General features: G+C 39.6%; 1 protein-coding gene across 8 annotated transcripts in view; it reads right to left on the bottom strand.

Moving 5' to 3' along the window:
* LOC148356406 (ELKS/Rab6-interacting/CAST family member 1-like) overlaps positions 1 to 24,277 on the bottom strand; it is a 179,019-nt gene that overhangs the window by 35,170 nt on the left and 119,572 nt on the right. For all 8 annotated transcript variants that reach the window (XM_088347183.1, XM_088347186.1, XM_088347185.1 and 5 more), the window contains one exon: positions 8,419 to 8,566. In XM_088347183.1, coding sequence (XP_088203309.1) covers positions 8,419 to 8,566 — 148 coding nt within the window. The remainder of the gene's footprint in view (positions 1 to 8,418; positions 8,567 to 24,277) is intronic.

Below are 24,277 nucleotides of genomic sequence, written 5' to 3'. Positions count from 1 at the left end.
CTATCCGTTTGACTGACACCGTCATAGACTAAATGTTCAATGTACATGAATTCCCCCCAAATTCTGGTGTTAATTCTGATCAGGGGTCTTAAACTCACGGACCAGGGGGCATTTACAACCCCCAGGACAATAGTTTGAGGCCCCTGCCTTAATAACAAAGTTAAAGGGCCAGTTATGTTATCTGACTACTAGATGTGGTGGTATTCTGTCATGCAACTGAAAACACATGCTAAAAATCACAAGTAAGAATGAAAATTACTGAGACTCAAAGTGACCATAAAGTACCTTTATTGTAGCAGCAAGATGGCGGACAATTATGTAAAATAAATAAATACGGCTCAACCTACAAGTATTTAAAAACAAGGCACATCTATATGATAGTTCATGTACTTTGCTAACCATTAAAACTAATTTTTTTTTTAAATGAATGACATTTCTGTAGGGTAAATTAAACAATAAATGTGTGTCTTTTTATGTTATCAAATCAGATTCGCTGAGGGTGAGTGATGTAACCTTATATTCAACCCAAAAAAACAATGTATGGTCTCACTGCACTTCTGCTGATAAAACCCAATGTCCCAACATATACTCCTATAGCCAATGATTGATTTTTCTAGTTACGTTTCCCCAAGAAAGCAAAACAGCATCCGGCCATCTGTGCTTGAGTTTAAATGAGCTGGGTTGTTCTAAAACAGATATATACAAATGAAATTGTACGAGAGAAACTGGTTTTCTTTTAAGTCATATCTTGTTTCGCACTGTGTGAAGGTCACCGTTGTTCATTGTGTTAAAGCTCACGATTCAGCGGTCTTCAATGATTGATTTTCTAGTTGAAGTTTCAAGTCATATCCTGTTTCACAACTGGAACTGCATAAAAAGGCAAACAGTCACTAGAGCACACATTCAGCAGGCTGCATTCTGCCAGTGTCCTTCTTGCAAGAAGCTAAATGAAGTGTCACTCCGATCTGAAATCAGACCACTGTCTTTTTATACCACATGTGGGTGGAGTAAACCAAAGTAATAGAGGTTTAGATCCCACAATTTCCTTACCAGTTGGATGTATTAGATTATACACACTGTCCCTTTAAGTGCAGCCTAAACTAATTATAGATGAATGTATTATTGATTGATTGATTTAGTTCAAATGCATTCCAAATGTTTTTTTTTTTTAAATTATTTTTAGATCCTATTCTGCGTAGGGAATTCAAAAACGGGATATTTGCAAACATTGGAATGTTTCTATTCAATTTTTTTTGTGGAAAACTTAATTTGTCACCATGACCCGAGCTCTGGTGGTACACAGGTAAATTGAGGTTGAGACCCCTTATCTGGATGAAAATGCTTCCCTTGCAGTTTGATTATCTACCATCACTTCCATTATTGTGTGCATAAAGCCTTCTTTGCACCAAAGCAATACAAATGCTGGTGCCTCGCTGATTTGATTTCCCCAACTTGTCCTGTTTTACAACTGTCCATGCCTTTTACCCGCATGTGACAGTTCCCCACACAGGGAGGGAATGCGTGGGAGCTAAAAATACGCCATCAGCTTCGGCTTTGTCGATCGGCGCTCACACAGAAATGCACATGCGGGAATTTGGAGGAAGTATCCGCTGTGATCCATCATTGCGGATCTGAAAATTATGATACCACAGAGAAAAAGACGGGCCGTGGATAGACAAGAAGGGGGAGGATAAAAGTAGGAAAAAACTGATCTCGCCCTTTGGTGCACACACACAAACTTGTAGAAAGATAGTTGAGACCAGCTTGGAGACCCTGACAAGAAGACTTGAAAAGTGACTTGAAACATATTTTCTGTCGTATCCGTTTAACAATGGAACACCTTTAGAGAAGAATGTGTGGGCATGGCTATCGGCTCCAGTGGTGGGAGTATGAGGGCGCTGAATTTCTCCTCATGGAAATATTCTCCCTACTTGCATCTAATCCGTATTTACAACGATGAATTGAAATACTGGAATCAGGGGGTTATCTTATACACGCATATTTTGCTGTGTGTCCTTTGTTGCAAATGAAAGCCACCATGTGGGGAGGGGTGTGGGTTTGTGGCGGCTTCTACAGGAAAAAATCAATTGGGCAAACGCAAACACAACATTTACAGTAAAAATGTCTGCATTTTTGTCTTCATATTTGTCCATTTCTTTTTGCAATACACCCTGCCTGGGGAAAAAAAATAAAACGTTTTGAACAGTTCCCAGAATTGGAGAAGGCTAGCGGCCTTTCTCCTACAATTAACGATGATTCGTTATCATCATTTATTCAAGTCACAAACATTAGACTTTTAATGAAAGAACGTCACTACACCTATATAATGTCATAAATTAATTAGTCATACCTCTACATACCAGCAAAATTGAGATATGAAATTTCTTTTGAGCAAACATGTTGCCCAACATACGAGAGAAAATCCAAGTATGAGAATTTTCAGATGTTACCGCTAGAGACTGTGGCTTTAAAATCCTTTTATATAACTTATTATTGTTTGTTATTGCAACATCTATTGCAGCCTAGGGGGGGGTTACTTCATGTGTGGACCCTTCTCAAGGTTTCTTCATTTTCCTCATGTGGAGGTTTTTTGAGTTTTTCTTTGCCCTCATGTTGGTTTTAGATCAGGGGATGGTGTGATAATAGTCTGTGCTTTGCAATCATCTGTGCAGCCCTTTGTGATTAAGGGTGTCACAAATAAACTTGACCTCACTTGACTAGAGAAGGAGATCTTTCAGTGGTTTCGCCCAGAGACAAAAAGGATATGGAGTGTCTTAGGTAAGTGTTTGTATGCAAGGTCTCAAAGAGTCCACAAGCCAACAAATAGGAATAGTTAACTGCTTCCACAGGTTGGTGTACACATTTTTGTTTCCTATTTACTTCATTATGTGGCTATTTCAAAGCAGTTTTAAGGTGTTGGCTTCAATGCGTGTATAAATGCACTTTCAGAGTATCGCATTACTTTTGGGTGTCAGTAACGCGATTACATTTAAAATGAAGTAACTAGTATCTGAAAATAATTACAGTTTTTAGGGACGCACCCAACACTGCCTATTTCGGATCTTCGCATCTGTTAAGCCACAGAATAAATACATTTGATGTTGATGGCGAGTTTCATTGAATATAATAATAATAATAATAATTTCCTTTGTATTGTCATTCTTTGTAACAATGTACACAGAACGAAATGTCGATACACCTGACCCGTTGTAGCGAGCCGATGCAGCCGCAGCCAACAGAGGGCGCCGCCATTTTTACCAATGTTATAAGTCTTAGGTATGACTCGGCCGAGGCGCGAACCAGCGACCTCCCAGTCTCAAAGCGGGCGCCTTATATACATGATATTTCCATATTTTCCTCATGCTGAGGTTTTAGAGTTTTTCCTTGACCTCATGTAGGTTTCAGATCAGGGGATGGTGTATTGGTAGTCTGTGCAGCCATAGACATATTTTCATGTCATTTATCTTTTTTTCCATATTTTTAAAAAATATCACTTCTTTTAATTAAATTTTTGGAATTATACAAATGTTCTACTTCAATTTATGACAAGATTATGTTTGCATTAGAAATACAAATCATTTTTTCTCATTGGCAGATGACGCTTATTTTCATTTTATTTTTTTGATTATACAACTTCTTGTTACTTCAATGTATAGCATTGAAAAAAATCATTATTGTCAGGAATTAATTCGTTTGAATATAATTTTACGACATTTTACAGAAATTCCTAACAAAATTTATTGCAAAAATATTTTAACCTTACCCCATTGTCAATAAATGTAGTTTATGTTTTTATCTTTTAATTTTATGATATTTTTACTGAAAATTAAAGTAACAGTTTACTCCCATTGCACAAAAAATGTCATTGTCAGAAAATGTCTTTTATTACTTTTTTAGGGTAACATTTTACAATATTTTTAGTTCAATTTATAACTTAATGTGGTTTTATAGCAAAAAAAAAAAAAAAAAAAAAGAAAAAATGTTATTCTATCGTCAAAAAATGTCATTTATTGTTTTTTCCCAAATTTCGCAATATTTCAGAGACATTAATTGTTTGGAATTTTGGCTGAAAACAAAGAAAATGACACGAAAAGATGCCTTTGCGAGTGAATGAGTCAAGAGCTATACAAATAAACATGACTTGACTTGATAATAAGTCAAACCATGCATTACTGTATGTAACCTCCTTGCTGCCATCACATATCCAACTGCATTTTAATTCACTCTGGAGTTACCCACCCCTCCTTTTCATACATCTTTTTCACACTTAACTGGAAAATGATGACCGCAGTAACCTTCATGATATCCAGTGTGAAGTGCGAAAATTAATTAAATGCACAACTCGAGTCAACGCATTTCAAAAGGTGTTATTTATACGATAACGTTCCCTTATTCCACACAACGTGCAGGGTTCCACTGTGTGGTTTCGAATTGAAATTCCATCATTGGCTCACAGACAGATGTTATTGCTTATGTACATTTTTACTGCTTTTCCTTACGACTTTTACTGCTCCATTTTATGTGAGTAGGCCCAAGCATTTGGAAAAACATTGGGTTAAAAAAAAAACCAGCACCGCAATATTATGGTGTTAGTGTTTTGTTTTAACTATTGATAAAAATGCATACATATATATTTTGCTTAGTTAGTTTGTGCTATCCTCTTCATTGATTTTGAATTAATAGACCAAACGTGCAGACATTTTGAACACACGTCAAGGAATGGACTTAAAAAAATCAGCTGATAAGAATGTCGACCCACCTCTATAATGTTGTTAGAATTCCAACTCCTCAAAATATAAAATTCTATTTTTCATTGTACTTCTGGACCAAAATCTATTTCAAACAATAAACCTCATGTGTGGATGAGCCCCCCTCAAGTCCCTTTACTCACATGGTTAATCTGTGCCTTGCCATAATTGTATTTATTTCATAAATTGTATTTGTATTACTATTTATTTTGTTTTTATTTTGTTTAAACCATTTTGGGTGTCTGTGTATTTGGTGTTTCGGGTTGTTTTCTTTTCTTATTGTACACTTACTTATACAGTGCTATCCTTAATTACATTGGAAGCTAGAGCTCTTGTTGGTGATAGGAATGAGTGAAGAGGTATTGTAAAACGATAGTGGGATGTTTAGACGCGTTCTAAGGGAAGGGCACCTGTATGATGCGGCAGGGGTAAACCAGTGAAAACTGTCGGGCCCTGCTGTTGAACATAAGGGTGTGTTGCATCACCCTGACCCGAGTGACATGGCCGCTTTCTCGTGTCACGTTTCATCTGGAGGGACGAAAGCATGACCAACTTGGGTGCAGAGGTGCTTATCTTGTTAGGGTGTTTGGGCATTTCGATTGGCCACGGTCCAAAAGTTTTTGTTTGTGTTTTTCGCTAGATTTCCCCTTTTGTCATTTTCTTTGTTTTTGTGTGTGTTTGTCTTGCTGTCGTTCACCCCTCTCAAGGGATATGAACAGGGTAGATAGATAGATAGCATTAGATAGATAGATAGATAGATAGATAGATAGATAGATAGATAGATAGATAGATAGATAGATAGATAGATAGATAGATAGATACTTTATTCATCCCCGAAGGGAAATTCACTTTTCCAGCAGCATCCCTAAGCTGAGAACAATCGAAAATAACTGAGAACAATCGAAAATAACACGGGAGCTGCTGGAGTGGCTGCCATTCGTGACGGCGCCGGAGAAACGATTCAATTTGAATCATGTACAAACAAACAAACAATTGAATCATGTACAAGAAACGATTCAATCTGAATCATGTACAAACAAACAAACAATTGAATCATGTACAACAAACAAACAAAATATTTATGTTTCAATAAGTGGAGTGTTAATAAAATGGGGGGAAAATAATTTCTGATACTGATATAACCAGGTAAAACTAATTTTAAGTTACCTGTCCAAATGAATGTTATACAGCACTTTGAGTGGCAATGCATTGGCTATAAAGCTCTAGTTACATTCTGATTAATTGATTGAAACACATGATTTTTTTGGAGATACTTTTGATTAAAAAATAATTATTGTGCAAAATATTTTGACAAAAACAATTATTTCAAATACACAAAGCAAGTGCGGGGTTCACACACCTTTTTTTCATGGCCCAAATTCAAGCACTTTTTTAAGGACTTTCAAAGCCAACGTTCTAATATCTGCGGGACCGTTAAAAGGAATATATCCAGTGTTTATTGTGAATTTTGCAGCGCTTTAAATATATCTCAGATTTACAAATGTGATGTTGAATCTTGTGTGTGCATTTAAGATGATGACATGATTTTTAGATCTTGAGTAAATCGTGAATAAATTTGTTTTCGAAACAAATCTCTCCTCGAATAAATGTTGGGTGAAAATGATAGTAATATGTAGCTCACATTTTCAGTTACAGGACATTTTTTTACAATTTACCACTGGGAAACTCTACCTTCATTTTTAAATGGCCCATAAGACATTAAATGTCCAAAATGGGTAATCCTTCCACTAATAAACATTAAATAGTGCCCTGTTTAGATGTAGCATGCACCTGTTGTCTGGGAGGCGAATCGTAGGGGGCCATAGCGTTTCATAAGGCACTGCCGTACAAACTAATGATAGGTGCAGTTAACCATGAGGAATAAGAAATGCAATCGCAAAAGAATCCACCCAAAAGCAGTGGTGTCATTTTTAAGTTGACTTGTTCAGAAACATGGCAACAATTTCAAGAATGTATAAGCACTCTAACCAAAATTCACTTTTCAAACCTTGAAAACACAACTTTAAAATTCAAGCATTTTAAAGGCTGTCAAGCACTTGTATGAAACCTGCAAATATTTACAGTTCGTGGCCCTAAAATTGCTACACATAGTTTGTGACCGCCTTGCTACACTCAACTAGATAGTAACTTGTGTTTAATAATCAACCCTAGCTTTCAGTAATTCAAATAAAACTTTAATAAAAGTTAACTTAGCTCAGGAGGTAGAGCGCTCGTCTTGGGATCATGGGATCCCAGTTCGAATCCCGGCTCGTCCGTGTTACATTTCGAAGTGTCCTTGGGTAAGACACTGAACCCCTAATACACCCAATAAGCAGGTTAGCGCCTAACATGGTTGCAAGGCCGCTATTGGGAAATGTGGAGCACATTGTAAAGCGCTTTGGGAAGTCATTGACTTGAAAAGCGCTATATAAATGCAGATCATTTCATCATATTTTCAAAGTGTCTTTATTTAAAATACAATTTCAATCAAATACATTTGTTTTATTACCAAACCCTTAGCTGTAATATGAATAAACACCAATATTTTGCACCATATATTGACTGAGATAAATAAGTTCCTGATTGCAGTTGGTTCATCCTCCAGTGGCTGGTTAATGCATTTGATTTTGAGGGCATTTTGTCATGTTTATTTTCTGTTTTTATTGCCAGTGTGTTAACTTTCTAAACATACAGAAGCAGAGTGAAGAGTATCCCGTGTTCAAGCACACGTATCCTCTGGTTAACTGCGTCAATAAATCAACACGGACTGCTATGAAAGTGTTGTAAGATTTCTTATTCCAACGCAGGCAGGAGTGGTAGCCCGATCCTAAATTTACCGTCGGCGGTTAGAAGTTTGCGGACGCGCTTTTCTCCTGGGTCACTGACACCTCGCTTAGGAGGCCTTTTCATACAAGGTCCTCCAGGTTCCCATGCAAGCATGCAAATCCCCAGAGCCGAATGCAATCAAAAGCAGTAAATCAACTTTTTGCTTAGCCATTGTGAGGCTATAGCATCCACGTAATCCACAGCAACAGAAACGTCACCCTGTTTTTCTCCGTTTAGCCTTCCCTTACATTGTGATAGACAGGGTTGGATAGGGTTACTTTAACTTGATTACTTTCAGTTACTTTTGGATTACTCCAATACCAAATATGCTAATAAAAGACAAAAGAAACTAAAGAGATCAAAGCCAGGAGAGAAAGCTTACCACATGTTGTGAGTCATCATTTTATTCATATTTAGTTTATTTTGTCTTTTATTAGCATATTTGGTATTGGAGTAATCTAAAAGTAACTGAAAGTAATCAAGTTAAAGTAACCCTACCAAACCCTGGTGATAGAAAGAAGTTCTTCTCTGGGTGTTACATCTCCGCTTCCTGACACTCAAGACTCACAATTAATGCACTTGTCTGTCTTGTTTCTGAGCTGGCCGACGTGTTGTTTTTCAGTAGATAGTTTTAAAAGTGTCTGTGCTCGTCAGGCTGCAGCTAACTCCATTATTGCGGGAACCTTCTCTGCATTGTGGTATCTATAGTTTGAAAGTTATCAGTGTTTCATAGAGCCGGGCCATTATAGTAGATGGATATACACAGGCCAGATATCATTGTACGCCGGGCCAGATGTGGCCCGCGGGCTGTGAGTTTGACACTTATTCTCTAAAGGAATCGTACCTGCTGTTTGAGTTCATGAACCAGCCCGTCCTTCTCCCTCTTCAGGGCTGCCACCTCTTCTTGGGTTTTCTTCTTCTTGGATGAGGAAAGCTCCAGCAGGGCAATGTTGGCATCCTTCTCGCTAATAGCAGCAAGCAGCGCTTCTTGTCTGCAGACACAAAAAATGTAGGTTAAATAAGACTTCAAGACGGTCACAGCTTGCCTCTAAAGAAAACATTTTTTTCTGTTAGACCGATGTCATCGTTCTGCTCTAATCTGGATCGTATCGGTCACTTGTACCATATGACATCATTGTAGATTGTTAAAATCGCGGTAAACAATCAAATGTGATCCTCGACGAAGTATTTTTTTATCCGTCAACTTCCGCCTATTGCTCACCTTATTTATGATTGCAATTTAACTGACTAATAAATAACACACCTTCCAAAAACAACACAACCCCTATTTACTCACAACAAGCAAGACTATCTAAATCTAATCTAAACTACTTTTCATATCCCGATTTGTGTGGTGTGTTTGTAGGTGACTCATAGGATTCAAAACGGCTGAACCGATTTTCTTGCAAAAAGGGGGAGATTGTTTTTTAGGCCTCCGCAAGTGTCTTTAGCAAAGTTTTGTGTCAAGGCACCCCTAATAGATACCAGCAAAATGGATAAATATCTGCTTTTGTGGGGTATGTAACACCCTCGTTGTCTTGTTGAAACACCCATTTTAAGGGCATGTCGTCTTCAGCATAAGGAAACGTAACCTCTTCAAGTATCTTGACATCCACGATCCCCGTTATGCGATAAATGGGCCCAAGACCAGAGTAGGAGAAACATGCCCAGACCATGATACTTGCACCACCATGCTTCACTGTCTTCAATGTGTATTGAGATTTGATTTCAGAGTTTAGGATTTGTCTCACACACGGTCTGTAGACCCTGAGGCGAAAAAGGACAGTTTACTTTCATCAGTCCACAAAATGTTCCTACATTTTTCTTTAGGCCAGTTCATGTGTTCTTTGGCGAATTGTAACCTCTTCTTTACATGCCTTTTTTTAACTTTGCGTTGGAATTTTGAAAATAAATCGGCTTCACACAGACAACTTCTAACTGTAACAGCGCTTACAGATCATCCTGTAGCTGATCATTGGCGGAGACTTTCACATTCTGGTAATTCTCCGATGCATTTCAATAGTTGTCTTCCGTTTTCTTCCACGTAACTCTGGTTTTTGTATCCATTTTAAGGCGTTGAAGATCATTTTAGCTAAACAGCCTACCATTTTGTGCACCTTATATGTTCTTCCCTCTCCAATCAACTTTTTAGTCAAAGAACGCTGTTCTTCGTAGTGTTCAACCTGTGCTGGTTTTATCATACTTGAATAGGCCCTGCCCAATTCACATCTGTTTTTATTCTTGTTCAAAACTGATGAATTCAGAGATTGTTTGCCACACTACTATTTTTTGAACCCACTCATTTGAACCTTTTGCCCAATTACACAGCCTTCGGAGCATGCCTATTATGCTGGGTCTTGTTTGTTTCCTGAGACTCTACTGCACCAACTGGTAACTTGTCTGGCATGCAACAATAAAGAATACACTAAAAAACAGGGATTTTCTGGTTAGTCATATCCCACTGCTATTATTTTGAATAGCAATCATTAATCCTTAGGTGAGGAGAAACTTAAACACTATGGACAGGACCAAATTTTGCTCCAAAGATCCAAATTGGTAAAACCAGGCATTAGGGGTTAGGGCTAACCTTGTGAAATGTCTAACTTTTGCACAACAGCGTGGGAAACCAAATCAGAAAAGCTTTTTTTCATAACATGAGCTGGCAACAAATGAAGCATGATTGCATGGTCCGTTTCAGCGCTTTCCTTTTTGCCCTAGCAAGATATAAATTCTACGTAATCGCATGTATGAAGACAAAAGCCTCAAAACGCAGACGTGCAATTATACGAATCCACCCACATCTCTCCCTCTACCGCAAAGTCATGCATTTATTGCTCCGTTATTTTTTTTCTTTGTCACGATTTGGAATAAAGCCGTGCGTGCGTGGCGGCGGCAGGGACGGAATGCGACGATGAGAGCGTCCAAATGAAGACGGATTGCACGTTTCGCTCGGGCGAAGGCCCATAGATTCTTCGGTAAACCTCGCTGACCAAGCTGTCAAGTGTCCCATCATGCATTTGTGCTGCGGTGCTCATTAAGACAGGAGCTGAATACGCTATAGGCATAATTGATGGATCCATTTTCCTGAAGATTAATTTTATTTTAGTATATGAAAATCAGCGTGTAAAATGTATTGCTCATTACATTTTATATCTCTAACATTCAGGAACCTGAAATTAAAGAATTGTAAATTGCCTTCAGGAATATGCAATTTTAAAGGGAGATGGATTATTGACAACTAGAAGTTACTCTATTGTGTCGTGCAACAGAAAATGAGTGATACAAAGCACAAGGAAGATTACAAACTATGCACACTCAAAGTGACCAAACACTTGGTGTCCCCTCTCTCTCACTTTGTCATGTGCGCAAGGGATGGGAAAGCTTAAGATCAATCGCAGGGTTCACCTTGTGCCTGGCTGTTGTGATTGAATGGCCTTTTAAATATTAGTCTGTACAGTACATTGACTTTTATTTTGATAGTTATTTTGTTTTGCTGTTTGTATGTTTACTTTAATAATATTAACCTCTGAGCTAGTTGATTATGATTGACAGCTGCGGACACAGTTTGATAATCAGTCTCTTAATATCAGGGTTGGGTAGGGTTACTTTAACTGGATTACTTTCAATTACTTTTGGATTACTCCAATACCAAATATTCTAATAAAAGACAAAAGAAACTAAATATGAATAAAATTATGACTCACAACATGTGGTAAGCTTTCTCTCCTGGCTTTGATCTCTTTGATCTCCGGCAAAACCAACATAAAATGTGACAGAAACAAAATGAAAATAAATCCAAACAGCTTGCCAACATCATTTTTGCCGTTCCATGTATTCCGTTACTCCCCAAGCCTGCACAAAATTTTGAAATTTTATTCATATTTAGTTTCTTTTGTCTTTTATTAGCATATTTGGTATTGGAGTAATCCAAAAGTAATTGAAAGTAATCCAGTTAAAGTAACCCTACCCAACCCTGCTTAATATGTAACAATATGTTACTTTTCTGTACTCGACATTTCCCCGCTGATTTTTTTTTTCAAATGTAAGAAATGGAAATGAATGAGTTCATTTTATGGCTGTTCAAGCCTGCGGCTTAAAATCCAGCGAGGCTTATACAAAAACAAAGTTGTGTTTCTTCCTTAAATTTTTCATGAGGCTTTCAACCAGGTGCGCTCTGTGGTCCGGAATTTATGTTATTTTATTCTCGTTACAATAAATGGTCCAAGTCATTTACATTAGCGATTCAATTGCTTGGGTCTATTGATACTGTAACTAATCGAAAAACACAAAAAGTACCTAATATGTAGAAAATAGAACATATATAGACACAAATACATGAGCGCCTTTGAACAAAAATGAGAAGCCTTATTTGAAACCGAATCTGAGCGATACCTGTCTGGTCACAATGCGTATAAACCAAGGTGATAAAAACGATATTTATTCCAGATGTCTCCAAGGTGGGCCTCTCGCTGTATCTCCGAATAACACGCACACACTTTATTTCCCCCTTCATCTTTTCCACCTTCGCCGATCCTCCATCACTCGCTCTATCGCATGGGGACAAGAGGCATTCTTTCCATCGTTTGGCGGCCGTTATGTCATCGCGGCGGCGACAAGGCAGATAGTAAACAGACGCGCTCGAACGCACCAGAAACCCGACCTCCGCCCCCGGGTGCACGCGAGCCGGCCCTTCTCCTTTCTAAAACCTCTTAAAGCCCCTGACTGTAACCACGACTGTTAGATCCCGAAACGTCGGCGTTCGACCCCTTATCTCCCCTGGTGCTGTCACACCGCAGCAACAGTGAGTGTGTGTGTATAAGAACATAATCAACCGAGATTTCAATGTCTGCAGTTGTGACAGCGTACCTCCTTTTGGGGTACCGTATTTTGCGGACTATAAGGCGCACTGGAAAACACCAAGAAATGTGAAAAAGCACCTTATATCCCGCATGATATGGTGGATATGATTAAAATGCATACACTATTTATAGGTGTGTATTACTCCACGGCGTTTCACAATATACTTCCGTATTCGAGCAATGATTGATAAAACGAGAGTCACCTTTTGTCCAAAATCGTAATAGATTGTAAGCAACGGAATTCGAACTGGATTGTGGTGGTGAGAGAGCCGACACTTTAACACTAGACCTCCAGTGGTACAGATGACATACGAAAAAATATTAGAGCTTATCTTGTTATCACGTTTTTTCATTCACAGTGCCATAAACACTGCTTTGCATAGTGTATTCTAATAGCTTAAACAGTCTTCTCCACTTGTTTACCCGTGCATCAATAATGTAGTGGTTTAATATGTACATGCACATAAAACAGCTTGTATAATATTTTGTTGCGAAACTTTTTGTTTTCTCCATTCTCTAACATTTGTTGGTAAAGAAGTGGAGAGAAAGTTAAACCCATCAGAATACACTATGCAAATCTGTGTTTCTGGCACAGAGAGTAAAAATAGTGTAATAATGAGATAAGTTACCTATTTTTATGTCATCTGTACAACTGGAAGTTGAGTGGTGAAGTATTTTGTCATACATTTTTTATACAGAAGTTGCACCAGACTTTAAAGTACATGAAATTAAAACTACAGGAAGAGTTATTACCATGTGCATTAAAGCATAACTGTTCGGCTCTTTATACACTTACAGAATTCGAATTTGAGTAGTGGCGGTGAGTGCTCCGACATTTTACAACTCGATATCCAGTGGAAAAGAAGACATACGAAAATGTATTAGAGTGCATTCGAATAGGTTAAACAGTCTTTCCACTCTTCACTTGTGAAGGATTTTATACATTTGACTATAAAGGATTTTATACGATTGAATACAAGTTACATTTATTGAGTTTAATGCAAGATTTTCACAGAAATTTCAGAAATAGGCTTCACACAGACTCCAACATCGCTTCTTCGGCCGTCTTCGATGGAGTTCACTTGGTTCTTTTGTTAGGGAAAATAAATCTGCCCCCGTGTGGAAATGCCGGTCTCTTGCCCATCTTTTCCATCAAGAAACGAGCGCGCATTGTTATGTGAATTTAGGTTATAATTGGTTAATGGAGTCAGATAACTAATTTGAACGATTTGGCAAACGGTACATTTTGATATTTAATTTCCAGCACTTGACAGAAAAGAGAAAGTCTTGCAAAAAAATATTACACAACCGCTTTCACGTAGTATACATATTAAACCGAGAGGTTATTAACGCATAAGCGAAGAAGTGGAGAGGCTGTATAAAGCGCTGCAAATGAGTGTTTCTGGCACTGTGAGTAAAAATAGTGTGATAATGAGATAAGGTCTTAAGCTTTGCCGGATATCATCTGTACCACTGGGCATCTAGTGTGTCGGCACCCTCACCGTTGCGGTCCAGTTACCGTCAATGTCGGGGAGACTAATCAGGAAGAGCGGGAGATTTCCCTAATGGCCAGCTAATGTCAAGGTCGCTTTGAGCTGGCTGGATGGGAATCATGATTTCAACATGTATCTGTCAATTGCACTATAGCCTTACGCGTGGATTAATTCTCTAGTCAGCTATTTGGTAAACGAAATTAGTTTTACCATCTGGGGGAATTCTCCCCTTGCAAATTTTGAGTTGGTTCGGCCCACCACCATTCTCCTTTTCCGTAGCGGTAAAATTTACAGAAAACAGCGCCAATTATATGAATCAGCTAGTCTTCTCACGATATCCTCACAGATGCCTACCATGTCACTGGCATTTCCATTTTCTGTTGATCCTTTCCTTTACTCGGGTTAAAATGTGTGAAAACCAGGCTAAGAAGCTCACCGTCTAAGGAACCACTGGAGGCCTTTATACTGATGAACACTGAAAAGAAATTGTCATATCTATAGACAATGACATGGTCATCAACAATATAGCAGAGAGTAGTGCTTTGTTTAGGAGGATTTTGCCGACTTCATATGTGTGTACTAAAGCTGCTTCATAAGAGTTTTTAGGGTAACATCTCGCAATCTGTTGGGAAGGCAAATGCATCCTGTATACGGGTAAATCTGTTTTCACCTACATCAGAATCTTTGTATGATCTTTCTTTAATTCAAAATGTTAAAGTGGTTTCTATTATCAACATAGATCTGAATTTCTTCCCAATAAAATCACCAGATCTCATTCCTCCATAGCTATGTGGGCCGGCTTTGGGCATAAAACTCCTGGGCAGAAAAGGGGGCCCACTCCAGTCCTGGTTACCATTGCAAACAATGTTTTATGATTTAAAACAACTATACCTTTATCTTCTTTGTTCCTTTTCTCCTCACTGTTAAATGTGAACCTTGAGTGCCATGTCCGATTTCGTTGTCACTATATGTTCAACCCATTTTGTAACAATGACAATAAAGGTATATTCTATTCTATTATACTTATCAACTAATTTATCTTTGCACGATTAAATCCCATAAGAGTTTAAAGAGCACTTATAAACATATAAACAGGTATCTCTTACTGCCGTCTCAATTTCAAGCGTCTTTGAAGTAGGGGTGCAATTCATAATCAGGTGGGTTTTATAGCACAGAAATTACGGTACTTCACATTTGTGAAAGAATGTGTGCGGGTGCATGTGGTGTGACATTGACCAGTCTCTGTAAAACAAACACGAGGCTCCCTTAAAAAGAATCCTCTCTCTTTCTGCCACTATACAACCCCAATGCTATAAAGCAGCACTCTATTGTTTTCGATGACATGTTTGCTCTAGCTGCACCACTCGACAGGCACTGCGGTTTACACTCTAAAAGGCCCTGAAGGAATTGTTGTTTTACAAGTTCATTTTCTTAAAAGGGGGTTAACGGCCGAATGGATATACCAATGTGGAAAGAGAAATATCTTTTTCATATCATGCAAAAAGCAGTGCTTACCAATCATCGGACTGCGAGAGGTCATATAAGAGCCACAGAAAATAATCCTGTTTCATAAAAAAGCCCGGAGAATAATCATAATCATAGCCTTCCAAATATTTATCTTTCTACCCTGGTCATATCAGACAGCAAAACAAACATACAAAAACAAAGAAAATAAAAAAAGAGGGGAAAAAGTAGCAAAAAACACATTTTTTGGGGACCATGGCCAACCCAAAAGCCCAAACACCAAAACAAGTGAAGCACCACGGCACCCAAGTTGGTCATGCTTTCTTCCCTCCAGATGAGACGGGACACAAGAAAGCGGCCATGTAACTCGGGTGTGAGTGACACAACACACTCTTCTGTTCAACGGCAGGGCCCGACAGCTTTCACTGGTTTACCCCTGCCGCATCATACAGGTGCCCTGCCCATCCCTTAGAACATGTCGAAACATCCCACTATCCTCTTACAAATCCTCTCCACTAATTCCCATCACCAACAAGAGCTCTCGCTTCCACTATATTTAGACCTCTTTCCTGCAGTGCACTCATACCACCATCATCCACGTCAATCGCGGCCTTCCTCTTGGTCTCCTTCCATTTACTTCTGCTCTGTAGATCCTCTTCAACATTCGCTCCTCATCCATCCTCTTCATTTGTCCAAGCCAACCGAGTGCCCTCTTATCCACACACTAGCTCAGTTCCAGTTCCACTACTACTCCAGTTCTGTCTTTCACAGTTTCATTTTTCAATCTATCCAACCTTGTCACTCCTTGTCACATAGTCCTTAAACACTTCTTCTCAAAAACATTTAATTTCCTTCTCAAATCTGCGTTCAGGCTCCAAGTCTCTGCACCATACAACACAGTCGGCACAATCACACTCCTACAGTCCTCTCTTTACATCTATACTCATACTCTTGTTACTCATAACTCTCCTCAGAGCACCCAAAACCTTGCTTCCTTGATTCACTCTGTGCAATACCTAGCCAAATTTGAACACCAAAATTAAAAAGAGTTTTTAAATCAATGGGTCCTAAGCTTTTGCAGGCTGGCGCTCCCTTGGCTCCCCAGTGTATTCTTAGCCCAGTGTAACACTACTGCTACAACTATTTACTACTCTTCTTATAACATTTCACTTATTACCTTGCATAAATAAAAAGTGTCACCTGTAATCGATGATGCAGTTTTGGGGTTAGACACTATTAGACATTTTTAGCTAGAGTCACAGCATTGGTTATTTTTTTGTGCCTTTGCAAATTTTTTCCGTATGGCGTGAAGGGCGCAAATGCTGCTTTGATGGAGGTTTGTTTACCTCTCAGTCTAATTGTAGATGCACCTTCTTCGTCTTTTACTTGTAATCCTTTATGCATACCGTGATAACTTTTAAGGTGCTGGTACAAATTACTTGTGTATCCCCTGGACCTAGCGACAACGCAAAAGCAAATTCTGCAACGGGCGTTTTATTCTGTTCCACCTCCCGTTTCGTCTCAACCAAAATAGGTCCAAACAAGTGATGTAGCGTCCTTCTTCGGTGCAAGCTTTCTTTCCTTCTCGTTTGTTGACTCTGGGACTATGTTTACGGAGTCCGCCATGACACTTAATGAGCTCACAAGGTGGGTGTGGCATAGTGTGGTGCTTGCAAACTTTGAATCGCGTTTATTGGCTTGTGCTATTATTAAAACTTGCCTCTGATTGGTCGGAGCTTTTAAAACTCAAAACTTTGCGGTTTCACAACCGCACTACATCACATCACTATGTCGATTCGATTTCGGTTCATCGTGCGGCCCCGACGTGTTATGCACAAATCGTCAAACAAACGTTCCGACTTCGACTTCGGACAACCGCCCACTTTGGGAACCACTGCTGGTTGACTCAAAGTGCTAATGTCAGTCAGGTGACTTTAAATCCACTTGCAAAATGCACCCGACTTTGTCAGCTCATTTCAGACATTAGCTTTCTTAATTACTTTATTCGTAAAAAAAAAACATTGTACTATTTAACAACTAGATCATTGTATTGTATTGTAGTGCAACCAAAAAGAAGGATACACGGTTAACTACTGCGACTCAAAGAGACTAAAATGCATTATTTTTCTTCTCATTTCTTTGCCCAGCCTTTCACAAGGTATTTGCATGTACCCATAGCAGCAAGACGACACACATTTATGTCAGGTCCCTCACGGTGAAGTGTTGAATGATCTTAAGATACAAGTAAAATAAAATAATTATCTATGTATCTACCTTTGTCATATCCCTCAAGAGGGGTGACCGACAGCAAGACAAACACATACAATAACAAAGAAATAAAAGGGAAAAAATAGCAAAGAAACACACACAAACATTTTTGGACCATGGCCAACCCAATTGCCCAAACACCCAAACAAGTTAGGCACCTCGGCACTTAAGTTGGTCATGTTGGCCAGAAAAGCGGCCATGTCACTCGGGTCAGGGTGACACAACACACTCTTTTGTTCAACAGCAGGGCCCAACAGCTTTCACTGGTTTACCCCTGCCACATCATGCGGGTGCCCGGCCCATCCTTAAGAACGCGTCCACAATCCCACTATCCTTTCACAACACCTCTCCACTCCTTTCTTTCACCAACAAGAGCTCTAGCTTCCATTATATTTAGACCTCTTTCCTGCAGTGCACTCATAACACCATCCATCCACGTCAATCTCGGCCTTCCTCTTGGTCTCCTTCCATTGACTTCTCCTCTGTAGATCCTCTTCAACATTCGCTCCTCATCCATCCTCTCCATGTGTCCAAACCAACCGAGTACTCTCTTATCAACACGCTTGCTCAGTTCCACGACTACTCCAGTTCTGTAATAATATGCCGTATAAATAAATAAAATAATAATTAATTAAAATAATTTTCTTTGTTTAACCAGCCAGACACTCTGGGTGCTCAGCACCCCTTAAGCTCTGAACCTAAAATCACCCCTCATTTTAACAAAAAATGATTATGAAATGAAATGATCTATGAAATGATCTGCATTTATATAGCGCTTTTCAAGTCAATGACTTCCCAAAGCGCTTTACAATGTGCTCCACATTTCCCAATAGCGGCCCTGCAGCCATGTAAGGCGCTAACCTGCTTATTGGGGGTATTAGGGGTTCAGTGTCTTACCCAAGGACACTTCGACATGTAACACGGGCGAGACGGGATTCGAACTGGGATCCCTTGATCCAAAGACGAACGCTCTACCACCTGAGCTACTGCCGCCCCGTAAGATCAAGAGCGCAGGTGACGCGCAGGGGCAGCGTAGTGCGCGCTTTTCATTCTGCAGCTAATAAAACACAACTTTAAGTGAAGTACGAGCGCTCCGCAGTCAGAGAGAGAGGGGAAATATTCAAGCCTGAGCAGTGAAAAGTGAAAGTAATGAGATACAGAACCTGCATCTGGTCGCCAAGCACAAATCCATACGAGCACCTGAGCAGACATCTACTTTGTATGCAAGGATTTCAATTGAATCCCCTTCACTAATTCCTCCCGGGCATCATTAATGTCCCCAGATGCAGATGCAGAGTGTATATAAAAGGTCTACAATGGAAAAAAAATCATTCTCACCCCATTGGTAGAATTATTTTTCCTATATTAAGTTTCTTTTTTCCTTTTTGAATATACTTTGTCCTGTTTCTTGCGGGGAAAAAAAAGGGACGGTGTGTAATATTAAGTGCCCCCTAATGGTAGAAAAACGTTCATTCAGCAAACAAAAAAAATTGATCTGAATACTAGGCAAAATACATGAACTATCATACCAATGTCAATATGTATCAAATAAATCATAGGTGGAGATATTTCTATTTCTTTTTCACCGTGGAATCCCTTCTTAGATTCTCCCGGCATCCTGGCCCTCGCTCGCAGACAACACAATTCCACCTGGTGGTCAAATATTACACATTGGCGCTTCATAATAGGCCAAGTTGTTGATGTAGCAGACAGAAGATTGCTTTTATCATTTTAAGAAATATTTGTAACCAAGCTCGGAAAGAAAATACATAAAATAAGCAAAATGATCGACCAATTGTTTACTAAAATTACTCCGTATTTTACGAGCAAATAAAAATAGTTTAAATATCTTCTACTGGACCGGATACTGGAGCAAGATACCGGACAGGATGAGACTAACGGGATCGATACCGGATACCAAAGACTGGAGCAAGATACAGGACAGGATGAGACAGACGGGATCTATACCGGATACTAGAGACTGGTGCATAATACCGGACAGGACGAGACAAGCGGGATCGATATCGGATACTGGAGACTGGAGCAATATACCTGACAGGAGGAGATAGACGGGGTCGATACCGGATACAGGAGACTGGAGCAAGATACCAGACAGGAGGAGACAGATGGGATTGATACCGGATACTGGAGGCTGGAGCAAGATACCGGACAGGATGAGACAGATGGGGTCGATACCGGATACAGGAGACTGGTGCAAGATACCGGACAGGACGACACAGGTGGGATCGAAATCGGATACTAAAGACTGGAGCGAGATACCGTGCAGGAGGAGACAGACGAGATTGATATCGGATACTGGAGACGGGAGCAAGATACTGGACAGGACGAGACAGAGAGGTTCAATACCGGACACTGGCGCAAGATACCGGACAGGCAAGACAGGCGGGATCAATACCAGATACTGGATACATGAACAGGATACCAGACAGAGTCAAAACACAAGTCTTGCTAGTGCAGAAGTTTGTTGACGAACTGACAAGGAGTGAATGAGAGCACTGAGTTTAAATAGGAGGGAAGCCAATCGGGCAACAAGCTGCAGCTGGCGCCAAATGGGCGGGGCCAAGTGAGGGCAATAGGCAACCGTGACATAAATATGTTCAAACTAAACAAAATGGGTTTAAAATGAGCCAAATTTTCTGTCAATGAGGTTAAGTTGTTTGGGGAAATATAGCAAGATTAAAAACAACACACATAAATGTATATTTTCAGGCAAACTAAATGCTATTTTTTTGGGTGGAGATTTATTTTTTGTTTTGTTTTGGGGGATTTATTTCAATTTTATTCTCCAATTGGAGCAAAAAGTGACATTTGAACAAGGTTATGCAGATATTTTATTCGCCAAGCCAACGAAAAAGTCAGAGTGAAACTCAAGAAACATTTGTCCATCCGGCCATATGTGCACCATCAAAGCAATGGCCATCAATAAAGTGATGGGGGGCGGAAAAAAATAAAAACATTTACTGCTTCTCGCTGTCTCATTTTCAACCGTTGAATTTTGTTATCGGGAAAACTGATCGAACTCCTGCTGCAGCTGTGTGTGTTAAAAAATGAGCCTTTAAATTCCTGGTGGAGGTTCTCTTTAAATGGATGCCGAGGGGATCCTTTAACATATAAAAAAAACGTGGGGTGTCTGGAATTATCATTATGTATGCCTCGCGGGTTAATATTCACCCTGCCAATGGGTTTAATTGTGCTTATTAAAAGCTCAAGATGTGCGTGTGGGTGGGTGCTTTTATTTGGATTACCGTTTTTATTCCTGTATAACGCGCACTCGTGTATATCGTGCATCCCATTTTTTATTAGAAATTGGTATAACATTTTGTTTCATTTTTTTCTCGGCTCAAACTTTACGGTTGAATGAAAAGAGTGCCGAATCCTGTCCTATAGATCACCGGTGATATAGATGACATACGAAAGGGTATTCAATTTTATTGCGTTATTTCACAATTTCTATTCACATTAATTCTGTTGTTCAATTCACAGGTGAGATTGACAAAAAATCTATTTCTATTCTTCTATTCTTAGCATTGTAATACATGTGGCCATGATTGAATTAATTTATTGACAACATGAACTATGAACACAATACCAATATAAAATGTATTTATTGAATGCCCTTCAATGTATGATTCATCATCAAATACACCAGAGAGTTGTGTCTTCCATCAAGATTTTCTGTGTTTATTTATATCTTTCAGGATGACTTTCTGTTTTCTCCATTCTCAAACATTCGTCTCTGGTACCGTGAATAAAAATAGTGTGATTATAAGAGAGAATCTAAAGCCTTTTGGAAATGCCATCCTATAACTTTTACTTGTGGTTAGGATTTGGCACCCTCTGCGCTGCGACCCCGGATCGATTCCCGTTGCATACGATGTTTTGCGATTTTGGTCAGCAACTCTTTAGATCAGGGGTTTCCTACGTGGTGCCCCCTTAATACAGTGGAGGTGCCCAAGGACCTGTTTATAAATGGTAAATGGTCTGCAAAGTTTTTTTCTTGCCCTCATGTAGGTTTTAGATCAGGGGATGGTGTCATAATAGTATGTAGTTTGCATAAATATGTGGTCTGTGCAGCCCTTTAAGACTCTGTGATTAGGCGCTATACTAATAAACATGACTTGACTTGACTCACCAGCGCTTGGTCATTGAGATCTTCAAGTAAATTGATTTTTAGTGGTTAACCTGGTAATACCATAATAACAAAAAAGTAAAACATGATAAGTTGTTATTTTTGAAATGCATATCAAACAGGGGGCCCTTTGCGCTGATAAAAGTAGCCCTCGGCTTGAAAAAGATTGAAAACCCATACACTAGACCACCAGTCAAACAGATAATCTATGAAAAGGCATTGCATTTTATCACATCATCACACTATTATTACTCATAGTGCTTGAAACGGATATTAAAACAATGGAAAAAAGAGAATATTGTCCTGATAATTCAACATCAGCTACACGAAAGAGTTGTTTCTCTCGATGTGCTTTTTTTTTCGTTTATCCATATCTAAATGCCCAAATTCAAATCCTGTTGCATACAATGTTTTGTAATTTTGGTCATTAACACTCTATAAAGATCAATCATTGCACTAATAGAGGCTGTAGGTGTGTAAACTGTTCACTAGTTGCACACAAATAAATAGAGTAGCTCTTTCTGTTGTTAGATCAGGCCTCTTAGATATTTGATCGAAAGCTTGAGGTTGCTGTGACCAGTCCTTGCTTGGCGTATTCCCATCTTAAAGCACTCTTGCACTCATCGAGTTTAAAGCAAGAAACTTAAGTCTGACTTTGGCAAAAGTGTGTAGTTGAGTACCAACACTCTCCCCGGGTGGGTGGCTAAGACAGTATAAGACTAGGCACTATCTTAGATAAGGCGGACTTCTTTCACGTCATGCAGAAAAAGTCTCCACATCTGTGTATTCTATCTATCTGGCATCCAGTAAATAGCCCTTAATCACAAAAAGTATCAAAGGGCTTCATAGACCACCATTACACCATCCCCTGATCTGAAACCTACACGAGGGCAAGGAAAAACTCAAAAACGGGGAAAACATGAGAGAATCCCCCTTCTAGGATGATCACGCTGCAATGGATATCGCAAGCGCATCAACAGACAATACACAGACATCATCAACATAGGTAATGACAGAATGACTTCTTGACAGCTTCCTGTTCCAAAATATCGACCGATGCAGCAGGTTCTAGATCATGCCATACGTCAGATCCAAGTCCTGTCTCCTGGTTCATAATTCTAGAATACTGAAGATTTAACATAAAAGAACCAGGCGGAGGTTCAGGTCGAACCGTACACTGTGGTTTTAATTTAATGCGCCTTATAATTCAGTGCACCTTATATCGATCTATCTACCTACCTACCTACCTACCCTGGTCATATCCCTTGAGAGGGGTGAACGACAGCAAGACAAACAGAGACAAAAATAAAGAAAATTTAAAAAAAGGGAAAAAGTAGCAAAAAACGAAAGATTTGACCATGGCCAACCCAAATGCCCAAACACCCAAACAAGTTAAGCACCTCTGCACCCAAGTTGGTCATGCTTTCGTCCCTCCAGATGAAACGGGACACAAGAAAGCGACCGTGTCACTCGGGTCAGGGTGATACAACACACTATTCTCTTCGACAGCAGGGCCCGACAGCTTTCACTGGTTTACCCCTGCCGCATCATACGGGTGCCCTGCCCATCCCTTAGAACACGTCTAAACATCCCTCTTACAACACCTCTCCACTCATTCCTATCACCAACAAGAGCTCTAGCTTCCACTATATTTAGACTTCTTTCCTGCAGTACACTCATAACACCATCCATCCACCTTATGTAGGAAAACTATATGACTAAGACTATAGACTAATTTTGAGCGTGGACCTTATTATCCTGTTCACCTTATAGCGCGGAAAATGGACTGAACGATGACTTGTGACGACTGGAAAAGGTGAATGAGTGGAATTAAAAGGGTGTGAGCGTAAGAAGGAAAATCTGCCTCAAAGAGCTGTTTTACATCACAGGGGCTTAAAGAAAAGACAGCGAGAGCAACACTGACAGGGAGGGAAAGAAACTGCCTGGAGGATTTGAAGGGAAAACAAATCAAAGAGACAAGAAGGGGGAGTGAGACTGCAAGGGGGAGAAGCGGCGCAACGGGGGGGCGAGAGACGATGCCGACGCATTGGAGAGAGGAAAAGAGAGAAAGAGCCAGACGAGAGAAGTGGGAAGGTGGGACCGCTACATGACAGAATGAGGATCTGATTTTGACACATTCTCCCCCTTTTGAATCGTGCTTTCTCCCGCCCCCTTTTCTTTGTTCACAATTCCGTCTCCTTTTCGCCCAAACGGACAAAAGCAACATAGTAAAGGTGTAATAAGAGTTATTAAGGGTGCGCGGGAGTTAATGGGACCACGCCACTGTTCATAGAGTTTTTCATGACCAAATTCAAGCACTTTTTAAGGACTTTCAAAGCCAATTTTCTAATTTCCCCAAAACTAAAGAAGTCCGGTGTGAATCATGTATTTTGAAGAGCCACAAATATATCTGCGAGCAATGCAAACTCATTTACAGCCAGCATAGAAAAAACATAACGTGTATAACAG

Source organism: Urocampus carinirostris, chromosome 11 (assembly GCF_059441175.1).
Source record: "Urocampus carinirostris isolate Australia breed hairy pipefish chromosome 11, RoL_Ucar_1.0, whole genome shotgun sequence".
Taxonomy (NCBI): Eukaryota; Metazoa; Chordata; class Actinopteri; order Syngnathiformes; family Syngnathidae; genus Urocampus; species Urocampus carinirostris.
The sequence above is the reverse complement of the archived record's forward strand: the minus strand, read 5'-3'. Positions and strand labels throughout refer to the sequence as shown.